Source organism: Apium graveolens, chromosome 4, assembly GCF_009905375.1.
Source record: "Apium graveolens cultivar Ventura chromosome 4, ASM990537v1, whole genome shotgun sequence".
NCBI lineage: Eukaryota > Viridiplantae > Streptophyta > Magnoliopsida > Apiales > Apiaceae > Apium > Apium graveolens.
In genome coordinates, this window is record NC_133650.1 from 254,657,584 (window position 1) to 254,680,591 (window position 23,008).

At 38.7% G+C, this 23,008-nt stretch overlaps 1 protein-coding gene across 1 annotated transcript; it reads left to right on the plus strand.

Annotated features, from left to right (window-relative positions):
- The first annotated feature begins 13,080 nt into the window (after positions 1–13,080).
- Positions 13,081–22,678, plus strand: LOC141720836 (uncharacterized). The gene is made up of 4 exons (XM_074523473.1): positions 13,081–13,519; positions 13,603–13,722; positions 13,823–13,893; positions 22,151–22,678. Exons 1-4 carry the CDS (start codon positions 13,226–13,228, stop codon positions 22,467–22,469), a joined length of 804 nt encoding a protein of 267 aa, XP_074379574.1. The 5' UTR covers positions 13,081–13,225; the 3' UTR covers positions 22,470–22,678.
- Positions 22,679–23,008: the final 330 nt, after the last annotated feature.

Below are 23,008 nucleotides of genomic sequence, written 5' to 3' on the forward strand. Positions count from 1 at the left end.
CCGGGCTGCGGGGAGGTGAGTGAGACCCTCCTAGGACCACATTCACTATATCCTTCCCTTTTCTTCATCTTTCTTCTTTCTGATTGGTATTCCGGGAGACATACTGATTTAGGTTACCCTTCTTGACTTGTTCTTTGATGAAGTATTTGAGAGATAGACAATTATCTGTTTTTTGGCCATGCGTTTCATGATAATCATATTGTCTATTGTAAGGCCGGCTTTTCGAGGGAGTCTGCATAGGCTTCGGGGGTAGTAGAATGGCTTGCCTTTGATCTATTTCAGTATTTCCTAACTATTCCTATTCAGTGGGGTCCAATCTGGCTCCTGCCTAGGCTCCCTGGCTTGCCTAGTTGGTCCTGGATCTCTTTTAGATTCTGTCTTAGGATCCAGTCTCTGAAATATTGGAGTGTTTTGCACCACATTATCTGCTGGCTTTGTTTAAAATTTTTGTCCTGATGGTAACCCTCTTTCGGTCGGTCATCAGAGTTCTTGCTCATGGAATCTCCATTCCGAGTCATCCTCATAGCCTGGAGCACATCTGTTTCTTTGATGAATCTGGCTGCCATAGAGTAGGGAGCGGCTAGGCTCTATGGTTACTTGTTGATCCACTCTACAATATACCTTTTATTGTTTTTCGGATCCAGGTTCCTCCGGAATATGCTTCGTGTTTCCCACTCATCTAAGTTTGAGATCTTGTTGATTACTTCCTGGAAACGCCTTATATAGGCAGAGAGAGTTTAGTTGTCATACTGGCGTATAGTTTCTAGATGGCACATGTGCAGCTCATGTGTCTTGTTTGCTTGGAACCTCCTGAGGAAGGCCCCTCGAAAGTCTTTCCAGCTGTGGATGCTTCGGGAAGGGATCCTTCCAAACCACATCTAAGCCCCCCCTTGAAAGTCGATGCGAAGAACCTGGACCTTGTTAAGTCATTGTAGTAGTAAATCTACACAATTTGTTCGAAGTAATTCAAGTGTTCTTCTGGATCCCCTAATCCATCAAAAGAATCAAAGTTGTAATGTTTGAGGTTTCTCTGTCGTGGAATGGCCTCTAAAAAATGGCTGAATGGTGTTAGAGTTTCTCCTATCCCCATTTCAGAGTCCTTTTCCATCTTTCTTTGAAGTTCGTAGATCACATCTTTCAGGTCCTTCTACCCTTCCTCATCATCATTAGAAATGACCTCGGGGGTGGGGTCCCTCTGGGTCCTCTTGCCCTTGGCTTTGGCTAGTAGCCTCTCCTCTTCTAGTTGCATTCTTTTTTGAATCTTTTTCTCCAGATTTACTTCTTCTTCTCTTCTTATCTGTTCTCTCATCTCTTCCAGCCTCTTCTTCCTGGTTGTTTCTGTCTCTTTCTTACTTTGTTCTTTTTTATTCTTCTTCCCCTTAACCCCAATTCGGTCAAAGACAGATCTACTAGATTGCTGAGAGTCCCCAGGCTCTTCTTAATCATCTTCTTGTTCGAATTGTAGCTGAGCCCGGGCTTGTTCTTCCATATAAAGTCTGATTGCTTCGGCCAATTCATTACTTGTTAAGTTGGCCATATGCTCCTCGGCCACTAGAATATTGGTATACTTATATTGATTCAACTTAATGAGGTTTTTGGCATCCCGGGGTGTTACTATCCTTTTCATGACCGGGGTATGTTGTGTCAATGGTTGCTCCGGGAGGGTCTCTCGATCGCCGCCAGGGCCTTGTGCCTGAGAGTGGTCCTGGTCCTGGACCTGGGTACTTGCGAAGGATCTCCCAACCGTACTCTTTCCTGCTCTTGCCATTATCTCAAGTGCACAAACAAGAATTGACCAAGATTTGAAGCTAAAAATATAGATCTAAGGTTTCTTTTTGGAGTTGGCAAAAAAATTACAAAACAATACCAAACAAACTTTCTGGATTTTTCTAGAAATATTGTTGAACAAGTATAGCGGGGTCTAAAATATGAAGACAATATGCAAGCTAGAGTAGATCAGTGTTTGAAAATAATGAAAACTATATATAGCACACAAAAACGTGGCTTAAAAACAAGCGAAACTGGTCTCACAAGAATGTGGCCTAAAATAATGAGCACACACAAACGTGGCTTAGATATTAACATTCACAGTTAAGAGACAGTATGGTTGCTTGTGTTCGTACATGTTAGAGAAATGGACTCTTTTGAGAGTTTGCTGATGAAGGTGAATCTAGGGGCAACGAGACCCAAGGATGGAGTGCCCTCCTTCTAGTGCCAAATGATAACTTCGGTGAGTGGGGCGGCTCCTTCTGACGTTGTTCCTAGACCTTCTTGCGGCAAGCGAGGTGTAGCTACTGTAGGGAATCTGCAAAACAACACTGGAGGGGGGTTTGAGCCCCGCGGGGCCTCCGGTGTGAGAGTAAGAGCTTGTTTGGGGAATATGAAGATAGATAGGACAAGAGGTGGTTTTGTGTATATATGCTTGTGTGTAAGAGAGTGTGTGTGTGTAAAGTGTCTCTAGCCCTTAAACCCTTTCTCTTTGGGATATTTATAGCCCAAAGGTAGGGTTTAGGGGTTGGTACCTTTAGATCAGGGCCGTTCATTGTTGGAGGTGGAGGACGTCTGCCTTGGGTAGATTGCATACATGTGTCTAGGTAAGAACCACCTTTATGATGCACCAAAGGTATGCCAACACGCGTCATGCTTGTCTCAGATATTAGTTGTTGATAGCTGTCATCGACACGTGCCCACGTGCCCTTCTTTGGCGGGATGTGGGGTATACCTGTACTTGTTGGGACCCCCCTTGGGTATGCCCTAGCTGGGTTGGATTCTAGCTGGGAGGTGATCCTGGTTCTGGGTTGGCCCTGAGCCCGGGTCTTTCCACTTGGCTGTTTTGGGTGAGGGGGTCTTGGTCCATCAACTGAGCCTGCCTCACCCTAGATATGGGTTGGCCTCTATCTGGGTTGCTTATACCCTATCACAAACCTTAACCATTCTATCTCATTTCGAGCTCTTTCTCTTTCAAATTTCTTACCCACTCAAATTCAAACACATTCAATTGCTTCAAACACTGTTAGAGCTGTTATCCCTAAGGATGATACCAACTACCTAGCTTTCACAGATGTTAACCAAGCTCCTGACAGTGTCAAGAGCTTTGTTAAGTTTTTGTCTGAGACATACTTTGCAGGTACTTTCACTACTAATCCTATTTTGTACATGGATGTTCTCAATGAATTCTAGAATTCAGCTGTGGTTAGGACAGTTGTGCATGAGACTCAGGCTGTATCTTTGGTGGTGAACTGCTCAATCCAAGGCCATCAAGTAGAATTTGATGAAAATGATGTCAACAAGGCACTGGGTATCCTACTGACAATATGGTGGATATGACGCCCCAAATCCGGGGTCAGGAATTTAGGAGGCCATGCCATCTTGAATCCTGTTTAAACACTTATCTTGCACAATATTATATATATACTCACACATCTACAACCCCATACTTATCAACACACACACACACTTACAGGTTATTGTCTTGGAAACGAATAATACATTACTAGAGTTATTAAATCTGCAAGGGGATAGTTATAATAGACCAAAAGTAATTAAGTCTTACCATGGGTGTAACCTTTATTTAAGGTTAGACCGGCGGCCAAATATATATTTCTTCATTACTACCTTATATAAGTCATACTTATATATAAGCCAGACTAAAAACAACTGAAACTCAGTCCAGCTTATACGGTCTACCTGTGGCACTGCACCAAATAATCAAAGGAAAAGCTGGCCATTTCCTACTCGCTTCCGGGATGTGAGCTTTCTGATCGGCATCTTGGTTCACTGTTGTGTTGTATCAGTTTAAGAAAACAAGTGTGAGCTATAATGCCCGACATAATAATGTGCAGTATGAAAAGACTATATAAGTAATTTATATCTGATTCCGTATATGGATATATGTTTGTTTAAAGTAATTTTTCTTGGTGGTACACACCTCTTTTCAAAATAATTCCTTGATTGACTTACTAGTCTGCAAATACCTTAATGGTGAACCCAGCACCTAGGCTTGGGTTACAGTATTGCATCTCAATTCCAATCAGAAGAATAGGACATTCACCGGAGCCACCTCATACGATGATCAGTCATACTACGGAAATCTGTAACCTTTTCTACTAGTAGAAGGATGACACATTCGTATCCCGGTTATCACCCTGGCCGCATTCGGGCTATGTGTCCCATTTCGGGTATGCACACACTTCACAGGTTCCTGAGTACACAGAGTACCTTCGCATGCGGTACCTTTCATAGTCTCCCAAGTACTTATAGTACTAGAGTCTACCCCTTCTAGTCCTTTGAAAAATCCTATCATATCCCGAGAACTTGAACAACATCGAAGTTCCCCAAGCATTTTGCTTGTTGATAGGCACAACTCATCTCGTATTTATATATATATATGTACTTCCGAGAATTTTCAGAGGAAGCACTAAGATAATGTGAGTTGACCGTTGTCAACAGATAAGTATTTAATGGAGGGTTTCTTTTGACACTATAGTCAAAATATTTAAAATACATCGAGATAATATTTTTCGACAATCTGAAAGTATTAAACTGATTTTCTGGAGTTTAGAAACTATTTTAAAAGTAGATCTTTGGACTTTTAAATCATATTAAATCATTAAATAAATATTTGATAATTCAAGAATTGAATTTAAAAATAAAATAATCATTGGAGAATACTTCTCCTATTTAAATGAATATCTGAAATAATATTCATTGTTCGAGTAATTAAATATAGTTAAGGGAATACGATCCTTGGAAATCGTTTTAGATAAATTCGAGGTAAATTTAATAATTTGCAACAGGATATCGAGTCCCTTGGAAAAACATAGCTACAAACTTTTAATCGTCCAAAACATTTCCAGGATGATCCCCGGGTTTATACTTTATAAAAGCTGACCGACTCTCGGTCATACAACTTATACATTACGCTATACCATAACGTTAAAATATTATGTGATATATTCATCGTAAACTAAATCATTATTGATAAGTAAAAACTCGTATTTTAATATCATGGAAAACATGACATTTGTACGAAACATAGTAAAACAATCTTCAACACACGACAGTATATGGAGCAGGGTTCATAAACTTTCCCGGGTGTTTCGAGGTGGAGGGCGCTCTAGAGTTCGTCCGAAAATCTAAAATCAAGAACATTATTGTTCCGTTAGATTCTAATCGTATTTATCGTCACTTAATAAATGTGCAACACTTATAATCAATTTACGCGACTCGCTTTACTCTCATCATTTTAATAAGGTACGAGGACTAGTTAACTTCGTTTTCTTTTCATGATCCTTTATGTCCATAAATCTCATTTACTTTTGCCACTCGGCTCCACTCGCGATTCTTAAGGATTTCTACTCGCGCGATCTCAGCTCCGATATTTTTACAAAATTGAAACATCCATATTTTAACTTGAATTTTTATGGAAATTAATATATTCCATTTTGTACTCTCTGTAAAAATTACATAAGTTTTGAATACATTTAAGTCGATCATTTATACTTCCAAAGTTCATAATTCGTAGCAGTTATTATCGCGTAAATCATTTTCACTAAAATAGCCCTGACTTTTGAACCGTAAATCAAAATCAAGCGATTCAAGCGCCTAAATATCCTTACAACAAGATATATAATTTCAAGTCTTATTTTTCAAGAAATCACAGATTATACTTTCTGTACTTCTGCAGAAAACTTAAAGATACGATTCGACCGTTTTATCGACGTTACGCTTACGATTTGAGTTTCATTTTTTCTCTAAACTACTAATCACTAACCAAAAATATTCATACCATCATCTTAATACTTAATCCTCTCAATAACATCAAGTTCTTTAAGCCACAACATCAACCTTAGCATCTAACTAACTAATCTTTCAAAAAATCAACAGAGCAACCATCAAAACTATGTTTATAACCAAGATCCATAGTTTTCTTGAAACTTAAACCTTGAACAAAGTTTGGGTAAAGATTTATACCTTTATTGGTATCTGGGGAGGTTCTATTCTTGATGGATGATGCTTGGTGAGGCTTGGGTGTGCTTAAGAATCCTAGATCTTTTCATGAAAATCAAGAAATCAAGAAAAGTCACTATTTGGTACTATTCATCATCACTTTCATGAATTTATTTAACCATCCAAACCTTAAGGAAATACTATGAAAAAAATTATCTTACCTTAGTTTGATATTGAGGAAGCTTGGGAATTAAATATAGCAATTATCCATGGCTAGATCTTGAGGTTTGAGTTTTGGTTTATTGTTTTCTTTGAAATAGTTGAATGGCTTCTAAGAAGAGGGAGAAGAGAAATTTTCTTCGTTGCTTGATTGGTTGGGTGATTTTAGACAAGTGTGGTGGATTTGCGATATATTTAGATATGCAAATCTTAGTACATATCTTCTAGCATGGGCAATTGTCAAAGCTAAATCACTAGCGAAGTACTACAACCTACATGCTTGCTAGTATTCATCTTAACTAGGTTACTATGTTCCTTGGTTGATCACTATTTGATTCTAATTCTTGGTTACATTCTTACTAATTAGTTTGCATGGATTATATGGAAGTTTTCATGGGTTTGATACATTTATTTATTCTCTTATGTATTATCTTGGTCGCTTATTTGTTTTCGTGATAAATCTTCATAAGCGATTCGCGAGGTAAATCCTTTTTTTATAAGTCCTTTATGCTTTAAACCTTGTACTTGGGTTTTAATGTGTAGAATTCTAGATTTTTAATTGTAATGTGTTTCTCGTATTCATTGATGGTTAGTATGATAAGGTCGTTGTACAAAGTTCATTTTCTTCGAAAATTAATGGCTTTTACATACACTCATTTGGTACGTATAATCATAATATCAACTCGAAAGATAAATTTTCCAAGCATAACATAGTGTGGGCTAAAAAGTTTTCCCCGATCGTCAGGGTTACTATTCATCGAATGTTTTACAAGGTCCCAAAAAATTGGATTATTACAGTCTTCCCCTCTAAAAAGGATTCGGTCCCGGAATCAAATAGAAATTAGGTGGGGATATCTTTACTTAATCGCTTCCTCTAGTTCCCAAGTTGATTCTTCGACATTCTGGTTTCTCCACAGGATTCTGACCAACTTGACAGTCTTTTTACTCAGCACTTGTTCCTTCTGGTCAATCACTCTCACTGGTTGCTCAATGTAGGTCAGGTCCGGTTGCAAATCTCCATGTTCATACTCTATCACATGTCACGCATCGGCATAGTATTTCCTTAACATTGACACATGGAACACATTGTGCACATGTTTCAAGTTAGGAGGCAAAGCAAGATCGTAAGCTAGAGGTCCTTTCTTCCTCATGATCTCAAAGGGTCCACTGAATTTGGGACTTAGTTTTCCTTTCTTCCCGAACCTCATCATTCCTTTCCACGGAGATACCTTCAACGGTACTGAATCTCCCACTTCATACTCTCTATCTTTCCTGGTCTGGTCGGCTTACTTCTTTTATCTGTCTTGAGCCTCTACCAGCCTCTTTCTGATGAGTCCCACCATTTTTTGGGTCTGCTGGACCAACTCGGGCCTTAGAAACTTATGTTCTCCAACTTCATCCCAACATAAGGGAGAGCGACATCTTCTTCCATAAAAAGCTTCATACGGGGGCAATCCTATGCTAGCGTGATAGCTATTATTGTAGGCAAACTCAATCAGGGGTACGTGGTCATTCCAACTTCCTTTAAAGTCAGTGGCACAGAACGTCAGCATATCTTCTATGGTCTGGATGGTCCTTTCACTTTGCCCATCCGTTTGGGGGTGGTAAGTTGTACTCATGTTCAGTCCAGTGCCTATGCATTCTTGAAAACTTCTCCAAAATTGAGAGTTAAACCCTGGATCCCTATTTAACACTATAGCAACGGGAACTCCAGGCCTTACTACGATTTCTTTCAGATATATATCCACTAGCTTGTCGACGGTGTACGTTTCATTAATTGGAAGGAAGTGCGCGGACTTGGCCAGTCTATCTATGATGACCATATGACATCGTGATTTTTTTAGTCCCTGGGAGGCTTATCAAAAAATCCATGGTAATATGCTCCTATTTCCATTCCGGAATTTCCAAGGGCCTTAATAGTCCACTCGGTTTCTGATGTTCAGCCTTTACCCTCTGACAAGTCAAGCACTTGCTGACCCATTTTACTACATCTCTCTTCATGTTAGGCCACCAATAATATTCTTTTACATCGCGGTACATCTTCACACTTCTGGGTGGATGGAATACCTGGAGCTGTGACCTTCATGCAATAGCTCGTCTTTCAGTTCTTGTACATTCGGAACCTAAATTCGGGATGCATACCTCATGATCCCTCTCTCATTCTTCTCGCATCTAACCTCTTCACCGGTCAATGTCTTTTTTTCCTTATTCATTTTTTTCCTAACACATTCGTATTTTCTCGGCTAGTTCCGGTACTAACCTGATTTCAAATAGTCCTTCAGATCCCTTACCGGTTATCCTCACTTCGATCTCCATCTTTTCAAATTCCTTTAACAACTCCTCATATGTCATTAGCATTTTAAGTCTCTCTTTCCTACTGAGGGCGTCAGCCACCACATTGGCTTTACCCTGGTGGTATAGGATTTCACAATCATAGTCTTTAATCAGCTCTAGCCATCTTCTCTGTCTCATGTTCAACTCCTTCTGGGTGAAAATATATTTGAGGCTCTTATGATCTGTGTAAATCTCGCACTTTTTACCATACAAGTAGTGCCTCTAGATTTTCAGAACAAACACTATGGCTGCTAACTTTAGGTCATGGGTAGGGTATCTTATCTCATATTCCTTCAACTTCCGAGAGGCATACGCAATCACTTTTCCGTGCTACATGAGCATACATCCTAATCCCTTGTGTGAGGCATCACTGTATATCACAAACTCTCCCTTTCCATCAGGAAGAGCGAGTACTGGTGCCGACACCAGTCTCTTTTTCAACTCCTGAAAGCTCTCTTCACAATATTCCGTTCACACAAAATTTTTCGTTATTTTGGAAAAGTCTTGCACAAATCTCCGGTAGTATCCTGCTAAGCCCACAAAACTCCTAACCTCAGTTGGGGTAGTTGGTCTTTCCAAATTGGATACCACCTCTATCTTAGCGGGATCGACTAGAACTCCTTCGCTACTCACCACATGACCTAAGAACTGAACTTCCCTTAACCAAAACTCACATTTTGAGAACTTGGCATACAACTTCTCATTCCTCAAGATCTCTAAGACTATCCTCAAATGTTCTGCGTGTTCTTACTCTGTCTTTGAGTAGATTAGAATATCATCTATAAAGACTATGACACATATGTCTAGGTACTTCTTGAACACTCTGTTCATCAAATCCATAAAGGTTGCAGTTGCATTGGTTAACCCGAATGACATGACTAAGAACTCATAATGTGCATACCTAGTGTGAAAGGCAGTCTTTGGTATATCTTCAGTCTTGATTTTCAACTGGTGATATCCCGTCCTCAAGTCTATTTTGGAAAAGTGTACAACACCCTTAAGATGGTTGTATAGGTCGGCAATCCTAGGGATAGGGTACCTATTTTTTATGGTCAGTTTATTCAACTCTCGATAGTCTATGCATAGCCTCATGCTACCATCCTTATTCTTTACAAACAGCACTGATGCATCCCATGGTGACACACTTGGTCTTATCATCCTGTTGTCTAACAATTCTTGTAGTTGAGAAGCTAGTTTCTTCATCTTGACTGGGGCTAGTCTATATGGGGCCTTAGATACTGGTGTCGTTCCTAGGCCTAATTCTATAGAAAACTGTATCTCTCTGTCGGGTGGCAACCCTGATAAGTCCTTCGGAAAAACATCCTCGAATTCATTCACTACGGGTATATCATGTATGTAGAGGACTTCCTTCTTAATGTCCATTACATAGGCTAAATAGGCCTCATTACCTTTCTTTAAAACCTCTTGGTCTAGACCATGTTTAGAAATTTTTGGGTCTGTCGATGACCTTTAAACACTATATCCTTTCCATCTTGTACTCTTATTTTTATTCTCTTTCTCACAATCTATTTGCGTTCCATTACTGGATAACCAGTCCATTCCTAGGATCACATCGAATTCACCTAACACAAATGGGATTAAGTCACCCTCAAATACGTTCCTATCTAGTTTCATCTAGGATATATTTGATTAATAGGAATGATCTATCGGTTCGGTATTTCTACTTGTAATACCTCACGTAAAGGTACAACATTAAGATTTATTTTCTTAGCAAAATTTTAAGATATAAATGACTTGGTTGCTCCAGAATTGAATAAGACATTTGCACATTCAGAATTTAACAGAAGGGTACCTACTATCACATCAGTATTTCGGACAACATCCTGAACGGTCATGTCGAAAGTCCTAGCAGTTGGAGGCTTGTTGAACGTAGCTCTGCTCATTCCTGAGGCCGGAGGCCTTAGTGTCGAGCAATCCTTCTTCATGTGCCCTACTTTCCCATACAGGAAACATGTCACGATGGGTCGGTTATAGTTGTTGGCGAGGTGTCCTGTTTGATCACACTTGTAGCATTTTAGAGAGACCCTTGCGTGGGCACACACTTCGAGGTGTTTCTTCCCACACGTCCGGCAGTCTGGTATAGGGGCACGAGGTTGACTGTGAAATGTCGCTCTAGATTGTCCGCCGCCCTGGCCAACACTGTCACTTAGAGCCTTTTGAAACCCGGGGCCTCTCGCAGGTTGAGACACCACTCCTCTAACAAACCTGCTCGGAAGGCTCCTATTCCTCATCAGAGTTTGATGACTCGGTATCAGACTTTGCAATCATAACTTTTCCTTTAGAATGACCTTTTCTCCTAGCTTTCTCCTTTGGCTTTCCTTCAACTTTAAGTGCAACTGGTCTAGGCTTTGATCCTTTTCTCTTGCTTCTTTGCTCCACCTCTAGTTCATGAGTCTTCAACATGCCATAAATCTCATCTAGAGATATTTCTTCAAGTTCATAATTATCCGTTATTGATGTGACCTTAAAGTTCCACTTTTTAGGAAGTGCAAGCAAAAACTTCAAGTTTGAGTCCTCTTGGTCATATTCCTTGGTCATATACGACATTCATACTACTATTGAATCGCTGATTAATCAAAAAGTGCTATTTCTAAATGCTTGTCAACTAAGGACCTGCTTCGAGCTCGCAAGGTAGATGTCAATGTTGTATGTCATATCCGCCAGGTTGACAACGAATTTATAGAACACATTCTTGTTAGTTGTTCTTCCGTTGATCATTGTCACCGGCTAAGCTCTCTCCCAGTGTTTCAAGGCAGTTCAAACTTGCTTGCAGAATGGCTTAGTCATTTATTTGAGATGCAAGACCAGGAAAAAAAATCATATTCATGTCATTTTTTGTTGGATGTCATGGAAAAATCGATATGATTCTATAAGGCAGCAGAAAAGTATCAATTCTTCAGAACTTGTTAATTCGGTGTTCTCAATCCTTAACCAATGGAGATCTGTTCAGGATAAGAATTTTGATCATTTTTTAGCCTTTATGAACCCAGAAGACGGTAAGGAACAGTGGCAAACACCATAGAATAATAACGTTAAGATTAACATCAATGTAGCTCTATTCGAAAAACCCAAGAGATAGAGTTATGCTTTCGTTATTCGGAATCATTATGACAGTTTGGTTGAAGCAATATCTAAGTGCAGTCATGGAAGAGTAAGTCAAGAATTCACAGAGGTTGTTAGTATTAGAGAAGCTCTAAGTTGGTTCAAAGATAAGGCATATGCGTACGTAGTGCTGGAATCTGATTGCTTACAGGTAGTGCAGCTAATTAAAAGCTCGTTTTCCAGCTTCTCATATCTTGGAAAGGTGATAGTAGATTGCAGAACTCTTCTTTCAGGCTTACAAAGTCAAAACATAAAGTTAAGATTTGTGAGACGGTATGCGAACGGTGTAGCTCACTACTTAGCGAGTTATAGCTGTTCAGTAGCTGATCGTAGATGGAAGGTGGGAGATGTCCATCATGATTTTAATCTTGTATTATGTAAAGATTTAATTCAGTAACAAAATCATTTCCTTTCGTGGCAAACAACAAATGTAAGTGATGAAGAATCAAAAATATTTTTCTACCTTAAATAGATGAGCAGTAAAATATGTTATTTATGTAACGTCAACGAATCGTATCAGAGATTTAGATTTTTTACAAAGATTCATTTTTATCCAAATGAATCGTAAAGGAAAATCGAACTAATGAGACAAGATTCATTTTTTATCCAAATAAATCATAAAGGAGAATTGAACTAATTAATGAGACCATTTTATGCCAAACATGATTTTGTTTGATCAGTTGGTTAACACCTTCCAAAAAAAACTCAGACCTTCTAAAAATTTGAAGTTCAAAAATATGTATAAAAAAAATATAATCAATACGAACACGAGTCCTACTTAGGGTCCAGTCACTTCCGATTTACCACAACAATAATACAAACTTTCTGCCGAAAAAGAACTCTAAGCTTAGTCTTTCGCTGACATCCAAGTTTTATAACCCAAGAATCAAGACAGTGCATAACTTATGCAATCTAATAATATATAATCTAATAACCACGTAGATTAACAAAGGTGTCAAGACATTGACTAAAAAATTTAATCCAAGAATTTTTCAATTTTTAAAATTGCAAAATTACAAGATTTGTCCGGTTATTCTTGGACTTGATAATATATGTATTAATTTTAGAATTATTTGAATAACTTATTTATTTATTTTTTTAACTCAAATATACTTAACTATTATAAATAAAACTCTACTTACATAACATATGTACTGCCTATTTATTTGGACAAGTCTAAATTACACTTTTTTAAAACTTATTTACTTAGCCCCATAAAACTTATTTACTTGAACTCGATCTATGTTCTTATTTATTTGAACCGGTCTAAAAATATTTTTATTTTAAAATCAATTTAGATATATATATTTGAATATACTATTCTTTTTAAAAAATTCAAATAAGAGAATGTTAAAATAAAAATAATAAAAAAAAAATTAAAAATAGCCGTACATAACACAGGTTATGGCCAGTATTAATTAAATCCATCCTTGTTTTCCATTAGGCCTTACGAAAGCCCACTACAAAACACAAACCCAACATCCTGATAACTGAAAACAACGTTGGAAACCAGGTTGCTACAAATACGCCAACCCTCTCACTCTCTCTCATCTCCACTTCTCTGTGTCTTCAACCTCCACTTACATTTACCAATTCAACAATGTCTTGTTCTAAAGATGATGTTAAGAAGCCTCTAAAGAAAGAAAAAATTGAACAAGAAGAAGATAATGATGATGAGAAGTTTCTTGGTTCTCTCTTAAAGAACAAAAAGAAACCAACAAGTAATTCAACTAAAGGAGCTCAATCCAAGAAACCCCAAGAATCTAAGGTCAAGAAAGAAGAAAGCATTGATGAAGATGATGATTTTGAGAAGCCCATTGTTAAGAAGGCTTTGAGTAAGGTCAAGAATGAGCCATCTAGAGAGACTTCTGCTAAAAAAAAGATTGATGCAAAGGTTTGGTTTTTGAACTTTGTGTGTGTTTTTATTAATTTGGGTTTTTTTGGATTTGTTTAATTTGAATGTATGTTGTAATGTAGAAGAAGAAGAATGTTAAGGAGGAAAAGAGAAGTGTGGGTAAAAGTGCTGAGCAGAATGGGAATAAAAAGGTTAAGAAGGAGTATGATTTGCCTGGACAGAGACGAGACCCGCCCGAGGAAGTATGATTTTCTTGATTTTTAAGTATAATTGTACTGTTTAAGATTTTTATGAGGATGATTTTTGTTCATTTTTGGGTTATTTGTGTTTTGAATTTTTCAGAGAGACCCATTGAGGATATTCTATGAGTCGTTGTATGAGCAGGTGCCTAACAGTGAAATGGCGGCGTTCTGGTAAGCAGTTTTGCTCCGAATTTTTTATCATATTTTATACTGACACTAATTTAATGGTTTGATATAAAGGTGGGGGTTTTTATTCTTGTTGTCTTATGATTTGCTTGATAAGTGACCTAGTTAGTTCCTTGGATATGTATTGATGTGATATTTAGTTTGTACAAAGATATTTCGGTGTTGAGCCGATTTATGTGACACTGATAAATAAACCCTAGATCTTTTTTCTTAACCACAACACTATCATGTTGTTTTCTTGGCTATTAATCTAGGGACCAAGACAAACATACCACTTATATTCTGCTCGGAAGTAGTGCCAAGGGATTGTTTGAAACCATAATCTTTCTCTATCTTTGCATTGTGTTCTATGGCCTTCATAATGAAACTGGTTGGAGATCTTCTTTTATATAGCCGAAGCTTTAAACCATAGATGTGTCATGTGTTAGTTCTTTTGTAATAATTTAGGACAAACTTGAATATAGGTTCAACATCAGAAGTATCAATGCTTCTTCGAAACTATTTTTAGTTTTTTCAATAAAACATGCTCAACACATTACTAGCTATAGGAAGCCTCTGTCGTTATCTGTTTTTGCAGAAAAACTAAAACTAAATAACATGTGAGTAAATAAGTAGGACAGTTTGTGGAAAAAATGAGCCATTTTTAAATATTTTACTAGACCTGGAAGGGTTGAATCGGATTCAACAAAACTCTCATAAACTATTTGTCAGTGTTCCTACAGAACTGAATAGAGTTAACCTTGAGGCTTACAATATCAACCAACTTTAGGGTTAGATTGACAACCCTTGCAGTGTTATTGATCTTTACGAATCGATGAGTAACCTACGCACAAGTCTTAATATCACCACGTTTGACTATTTTGGACTATGCTTAATCTGATTCACTATTAATGTCATAAATAGAAGTTCTATGTTAACACAGGTAATATGAAAACCCCCTTGTGTGGATATAGATAAAATAGGCATCTTGAATAGGAATTAGAGGAAGCGTGTTAACTCAATAATTGCATGTGCAACTGCACTGAAGAGTCTGAAGTGAAAATAATCAAACTAATGACCTGTCCTTGATATAGTTGTTTTAGTGGTTCTCCAACTCGAAAACCTAGTAAAGACAATATTTCCACCCCACGGACGTTCATAAATTTTATTTAGTAACCATGGAAGCCTCCCCCCTCCTGTCCCAAATCCGATCACATGCATACTTGGCACTTTTATCTCTTTCCTCTATTTTACCGATTCTGAGTAGCACTCTTGTTACTCAAAGTCAGAGCAGAGAAAATGCTAAAAACTCTGTCCCAGGATTGTGCGTAACCAGATAAGACTTACGTTATGGTAATTAATTATTGTCGTCTTTTTTTATATGACCTGGTTCTGGGTCTATCTCTCAATATTCTTCTTTTTATATAAGAGTTTTTCTCAATGCTTTGATGTTGGGGATCTATATTCATTTAATAGTAGTTATTAATTTGTCATATACTACTTGCGTTTCCTTATTGACTATAGTAACCATTAGGATCTGTACCGACTAATAAGGTTTTGAATTTAATAATACCACTTATATTCCCCTCGGAAGTAGGGCCAGGGCATTGTTTTTGAAACCATAATTTTTTTTTATCTTTGCATAGTGTTCTATGGTCTTCATAATGAAACTGGTTAGATATCTTCTTTTTGCGGCCAAATATATAGCTGATGCTTTAAACACATAGATGTGTTGGTTCTTTTGTAATAATTTAGGATAAACTTGAATATAGGTTCAACATCAGAAGTATCGATGCTTCTTCGAACTATTCTTAGTTCTTTAAATAAAATATAATCAAAGCCTTACCTGCTTTATGAAGCCTCTTTCGTTGTCTGTTTTGCACAAAACTTAAAGTGAATAACATACGGGTTAATTAGTAGGATAATTTATGTAAAAAAATGAGTTGCTTTTAAAGATTTTAGGAGGGTGGGAGGGTGGTTTGGATTCAACAGAGCTCTCATCGATTATGTTTGTCAATGTTCCCACAGAAGTGAATATAATCAACCATCCAAACGTGAAGCTTCCAATATGAAACATCTTTGGAGTTGGATTTACAACCTTTGAGTGTAATTGGTCTTTACAAATAGATAAGTTAACTACACACAAGTATTAATATCACGGCGTTTGCCTATTTTGGACTATACTGAATCTGATTCGCTACTCATATGTCATAAATAGAAGGTTCTATGTGAACGTAGGTTATATGAAAGCCCCCTTTTGTGGATACAGAACAAATAGGCATCTAGAATAGCAGGAATTAAAGGAAGCTAGTGAATTCAATAATTGCGAGTGCAGCTGCACTGAAGTGAAAATAACAAACCCTTGGACTAGATTGAAATTCTGGGTTCGGATTCACGAGGCAACCAAGTGAAATTGGGACCGAGCGTCACCAGGCGGCGACACGGATTAGTCGCCATGCGGCGACACGGACTAGTCGCCAGGCGGCGACTCTAATAGGCGCCAGGCGGTGACTCTAATAGGCGCCAGGCGGCGACACGGACTAGTTGCCAGGCGGCGACTCATATTGGGAACTATGGCGACTCGAGTTGGATATGGTTGGCTGATTTATGTGTGGGAAACAGTGAGCTGGGAGCTTAGCTTGGAGTCCAAAAATGACCAAGGGGCAAGTCAAAAGTGGGCACATGTGTGGCACATGGGGGCTGATTTATATATGTGATATATATATATATATATGTATATTTGCTGGGATATGCACTAGTGGGATGCTGAGATAACTAACTTGCAGTTGGGGCTCAAGACTTGGTGGGAAATTCAAATTTGAAGGCATTTAAATTCTGGAACTGCTAGTAACTGCCAGCAGTTGGGGCTATTGGTGTTGTTGTGGCTGCTGAGGGCCGGGACCAGGCTCTTGTATATATAGATAGGCATTTTCTGAATGTAATCTAAGTAGAATTATGTACAAGTTTTTATTGTATTCTGCACTTGTACTATATGCTAGGCAGTAGGCAAAGTCTGTAAGCATATTTTGGGGTTGTATCCTTATATTGTTGGTCAATAAAAGGTTGGGCATTCAGGCCGTAAATCTGTTGTATCTTTGCATTTGCTTGGTAATTAGACACACTAGCACACACGATCGGATCTTGGTTGTGCTTGGGTTTCATAGTTATATACACTGTGTTGGGATTGTTGGGGGTTGCTGGGCGACAACCTCTCGAGAAGGCTGACTACTTGGGCTTTGGGGATCAAGTAGGCCGCACGGATCAGAAAATTCAGGGTTGAAAATCTGACCCCGTAACAAGTGGTATCAGAGCTGCGTTGATAGATTCGTGGATTCAACATCATGGCTGGTGGAAATTCTATGGGAGAAAGATTGGGTAGGCTTGAAGATTTTCCGGGGGTGCCTTTGTCAACAAAAGAGAATCCTATAGCGAATCAGGTTTAGGTTCTAAGGGAGTGCCCGGATGAATTCAAGACCACGGTTGATGATCTTATGAGGGTTATGAAGGAGGGTTATGATGCCCAAATTCAGGCGTTGCGTGATGAACTGGTGCTGGTGAAGCGGGCTGCTATCGCTGGTGCGTCGAGTGGAAGGGAGGGCCACTCAAAGTTGAAAATTTTGGAGCCGAAACCTTATGATGGGGCGAGGGTCGCCAAGGATCTGGAAAATTTCTGATGGGACATGGAGCAGTATTTTATGGCTGCCCATATTGATGTTGCGGAGCAAGTTTCAATCACAAGTATGTACTTGGTTAGCGATGCAAAATTGTGGTGGCGGGCTCGTACTGATGGTGATGGGAGTGTGGACAGGCCGAAGATAACCACGTTTGAGGCATTGAAGAGGGAACTTAAGGAGCAATTTCTGCCACTTAATGCTTCTTGGCTTGCTAGGGAGATTTTAAGAACTCTCAAACAAACGGGATTTGTTCGAGATATGTTAAAGAATTCAGTTCTTTGTTGGATATAAAGAACATGTCGGATGAGAATAAGCTGTTCAATTTCTTGGCTGGATTTAATCCTTGGGCGCAGGCAGAATTGAGGCGACAAGCTGTGAAGGACTTGCCGACTCCTATCGCCGCTGCTAATGGTTTGGTTGATTACAAGCAGGCTAGTTCTCATGACGCTGAAAGGGGTAAAAACGATGGCAAGAATCACAAGGGTGAGGACAGAAACAAGAAGAATGACAGAAAAAATGGCAACGGTGATGCCAAGGATAATAGGCAGTCTCAAGGTGTTGGCGACAAGGGGTGCTTCATATGTGGAGGGCCACATTTTGCAAGACAATGTCCCAAGAAAGAGAGACTAAAGGCTCTTCGTGTTGATGAAGAGAATGAGGAAAATAATGAGGGAAATGATGGAGTTCAAGTGAGGGTGAATCCTATGTGTTTGGTTGCACTAAGGACTGAAAAATCCGTGGAGGGTGATGGACTTATGTATGTCAAGGCCCTAGTGAATGGGAAGGCAGTCATGGCTATGGTAGACACGGCTACCACAAACAGTTTCATTGGATTGGATTGTGCTGCAGAACTTGGGCTAAAGCTGGAACCAAGTTCAAATCAGATTAAGATGGCTAATGCTGAGGTGCAGAAAATTGGTGGTACTGCGAATGTTGGCTTGACTCTTGGTGATTGGCAAGGTAACTTTATGTTTCATATTATTGCCTTAGATGATTTTGATTGCATCCTAGGTATGGACTTCTTTAGGATGACTAGTAGCGCTATTATGTTTGCGTTATGATGGTGGGATTATGATCATGGATGATGCATGTCCATGTTTTGTGAAAGTTGTTCCTATGCAGATTGATAAGGGTAAAAAGAAAATAAAGAAGTTGGGGGCTGTTCAGATTTTGGTCGGCGACATGGTTTGTGAAATTGGATCACAGGTTGGCGACTCATCTCTACAGGACAACGAACTTGGTAATTTTCTGGTTGGGCCTAAGTCAATGTCTCAAGGGTTGGAGGCGCTGCTGGAACTTAAGTCAGAAGGGTGGGCGACTGGGCGTCTACACATAGTCATCAGGTTTTGGTGACGAAAGGGGGGAAATTGTGGAGGTTAATCTGATCAACTTATGGTAGCTGGTTGGGTTTGGCAGTGGAAGGAACCGCAGACGGATTTGCAGCCTTGGTTCATGGGCGTTGGTTTTGCTACTTGGAGAAATGGACTTCTCAGAATTGTTGAGGATTTGATGAGGACATCAAACTCAGGAGCTGTGGGAGGGTTTGTAAGACCCTTAGACTGGATTGGAATTCTGGATTCGGATTCACGAGGCAGCCAAGTGAAATTGGGACCGAGCGTCACCAGGCGGCGACACGGAATAGTCGCCAGGCGGCGACTCTGATTAGGCGTCAGTCGGCGACACGGACTAGTCGCCAGGCGGGGACTCAGATTGGGAACTATGGCGACTCGAGTTGGATATGGTTGGATGATTTATGTGTGGGCAACAGTGAGCTGGGAGTTTAGCTTGGAGTCCAAAAATGACCAAGGGGCAAGTCAAAAGTGGGCACATGTGTGGCATATGGGGGCTGATATATATATGTGATATATATATATATATATCTGTGTATATTTGTTGGGATATGCACTAGTGGGATGCTAAGATAACTAACTTGCAGTTGGGGTTCAAGACTTGGTGGGAAATTCGAATTTGAAGGCATTTGAATTCTGGAACTGCTAGTAACTGCCAGCAGTTGGGGCTGTTGTGGCTGTTGGGGGCCGGGACCAGGCTCTTGTATATATAGATAGGCATTTTCTGAATGTAATCTAAGTAGAATTCTGTACAAGTTCTTATTGTATTCTGCACTTGTACTATATGCTAGGCAGTAGGAAAAGTCTGTAAGCATATCTTGGGGTTGTATCCTTATATTGTTGGTCAATAAAAGGTTGGGCATTCAGGCTCGTAAATCTGTTGTGTTTTTGCATTTGCTTGGTAATTAGACACACTAGAGCACACGATCGAATCTTGGTTGTGCGTGGGTTTCATAGTTATATACACTATATTGGGATTGTTGGGGGTTGCTGGGCGACAACCTCTCAAGAAGGCTGACTACTTGGGCGTTGGGGCGATCAAGTAGGTCGCACGGATCAGAAAATTCAGGGTTGAAAATCTGACCCCATGACAAGAGCTGGACTTGGTATCGTTTTAGCAGTTCGACAATTAGAAAACCAAGTAGATACAGTTTAGAACTTACATGGAAAAGACAATATTCCACCTACTGACATTCGTAATTCTATATAGTAACCATAACCCCCCCCCTCCTGTCCCAAATCCAAACACATGCATGCTTGGCACTGTTATCCCTTTCCCTTGTTTTGCTGTTTCTGAGTAGTATTCTTGATACATAAATTCAGAGAGAAAATGCTAAAAACATTGTCCCAGGACTGTGCGGTACCAGATTACCTATGTTATGAAATCTAATTATTGTCGTGTTTTTGTGTGACCTGGGTCTAGCACTAGTCTCTCGATCATTTACTACTTTTTTTTGCATAATTTTTTTTCTCGATGGTTTGGTGCTAGGGATCTATATTAATTTAATAATTATTAATTTGTCATTTACTATATTATTTGCATTTCCTTGTTGATTATAATAACTATTGTACCCTATAAACAAATAACTATTTCAATATCAGTTAAAATTTTATGCAGATTTTTCTTTCCACTTGCTTGACTAATTTATCTTATATTACCTAATTTAACCTTGTTTTAAAATGGCCAGATGCCCTGAGCTACTATTAGTAGTAGTATTATCCTAACCTGACCTTGTCATCATTACTGAAAAATTTATTAATACGATCTGTCTATATCCCTAGCACTGTACCATAGTGTAATAGATGCCTCTCTTTACTTGGTAACAAGAGGTAATCGAGGGTTTGATCCTCGGTGGAGGTAGGGTGTGTAATCTACGATTGACCATTACAACAAAAGAAGAAGAAAATATGTAGCAACTTCTCAAACCATCAAATTGACAACTTTGACCAAGAACATTAATATTTTATTAAGAATTCCAACAGCCTAAACCGTCCAGCAACTTTAACAGAGAAAATATGGGGGGGGGGTCGTAAACTATACATCCTGCTTCCATCACACCAAATTTCCTAGCTGATAGTCTTTCTGGAAGATAGGATCTGCTCCCACTGAAAAATGAAAGTTATTGCGGTGACGTGTTAAATGCCACGTGGAGGACTCCAAAATGATGTAGGATTCCCCCCTCTTCTTGACCTCTACCCTTTATTTAAATTGTCAAGTTTTCTTCTTTTTGACTATTAATTAACATTTCTGGTATTTTGTATTGAAGTAACTTTTTTTTCTTGCCCTTCTATTTTCCAATGTCAATCATTTTAGATTTCCTACTTGTTCCCTTAAGTTTACACTTCATGGTTTATAAAAAAAGAAGTTAACTTTACCTATAGGATAGCAATATTTATATAATTTAAGTTCGAACTTTTCTCTGTGGAAGCTACTCCCCCCCCCCCAAATAATAATAATAATAATAATAAACACCCACCAGCTGGAGTATAAACAGAAAATGAATCCAGTATTCTAAATTTAGTAAAGTAGATGAAGAAAATAAATAATTTGAAAACGAGCAACTCCCTTGGATGAAGGATATATTGGTTATATCCTATGTTCTTTGTTCTGATTAAATTTTACATGGTTTCTGGCCAAGGCCAAACCTGAATTCTGTTTACCATTATAGATGCCATGTTTTTTTCTACATTCTTGCTTAGGTGTAGTTCCATAGAAATAAAAGTTTTGGTTCTACTGTATAATCTACCATGTTGCGGCCTTTTAATCTGTCCTTGGGTCAATCTTAATTGCTGCGGTCCAGTCTATACTCGAATTACAATCATGGGATGTCACATGAGGACAACCCCTTTCCTCGTGTACCGAGTGTGGTCAATTTATATAAAGTTAATCTCACAATAGACTAGAATCCAAAATCTTAGAAATGGCAATTCTTGGCGAGTTAGGTAGGAACTAAGAATTCTAGAGTCTCAACCTCCTTCCTGACTCGCACTTCTTTTATATTTTCGTGAAATATAAAGTAGACTCTTGTGACCTTTAGTCTTTTTTAAAGAGTTAAGCTGTGTCAGCTCTGGTAAAGCTGAGATTGCAGTTGAGATTAGAAGACCATTCTATTATCAATATGTTTGTGTGTGTGTGTGTCTCTGCATCCATGTATAATCATGTTTGGCATCCATGTTTATATTCAATCACCAATATAACATATGTGAGTTGATGTTTTTCCTATTTTGAATGTATGACAGGATGATGGAGTATGGTCTGCTACCCAAGGAAGAGGCAAAGAAAGTTTATGAGAAGAAGCTGAAAAGGAGTCAGCAACAGAAACTAGGTTCACCTATGAAAAAAGTCGTCAATGTAAAGAAAAGTGGTGGATCTGTTCCTATGAAGAAAAAAATAATATCATCCTCCCCATCCCCCCCCACACCAAAAAAGAAGACTCCAGAGGCGAAAGGTTCTTCAAAACCGTCCAAGAAGCGAAAGAATGATGAAGATTCTGACAATGAATCAGATGATGACTTCACGTTGGCTGACAGAAAGTCAAAGAAACAGAAGAGATGCTAATATAAATATCGAACAACCTAATTCCTTCATTACTTGACTGTAAGCTTGCGTGCTGCCCTTTAATCTTAGATCTTTTAATTGGTGTTGTATTAGCATAGGAAGACATTTCTAGTGATCTCTGTTTTAAACTCATTAAAATTCGAAGCTTTAACATTTAAGCAGGCTTTGTAGTCTGTTCCCTGTTAGTATTTGCTGCTGGATTTAATATCTCTTCATTTGTTTCTCTTCTTATTTAAAATCCATCGACAACATCCTATTTACATAAGCTATATATGTGCATTACATTTCATATGTGATTTTGCAATTTTTTCCTGAAAGACTTTAAAATTTATGCTCTTGGTTAGATGCAGATAAATTGATTTAATAGACTTCAAAGTGTGCATATTTGATGCGTTAACTTGGTTAGTGTTTTCGTCTTCTGTACATGTGATGTGTGTGAATACAATCTGCGATTAATATATATAATCGAACAAATGTGTGCGTGAGTAAACGAAATCAAACGGAGGAAGAAAGGATATAAACAGAAGAGAGATTCTCGA

What these genes read in the sequence shown, in the direction of transcription:
- LOC141720836 (XM_074523473.1), top strand. Translation starts at nt 13,226, where the DNA reads ATGTCTTGTTCTAAAGATGATGTTAAGAAGCCTCTAAAGAAAGAAAAA. An exon ending in AAAAAAAGATTGATGCAAAG is followed by an intron (nt 13,520 to 13,602) that starts GTTTGGTTTTTG and finishes GTTGTAATGTAG; the next exon opens with AAGAAGAAGAATGTTAAGGA. An exon ending in AGTGAAATGGCGGCGTTCTG is followed by an intron (nt 13,894 to 22,150) that starts GTAAGCAGTTTT and finishes AATGTATGACAG; the next exon opens with GATGATGGAGTATGGTCTGC.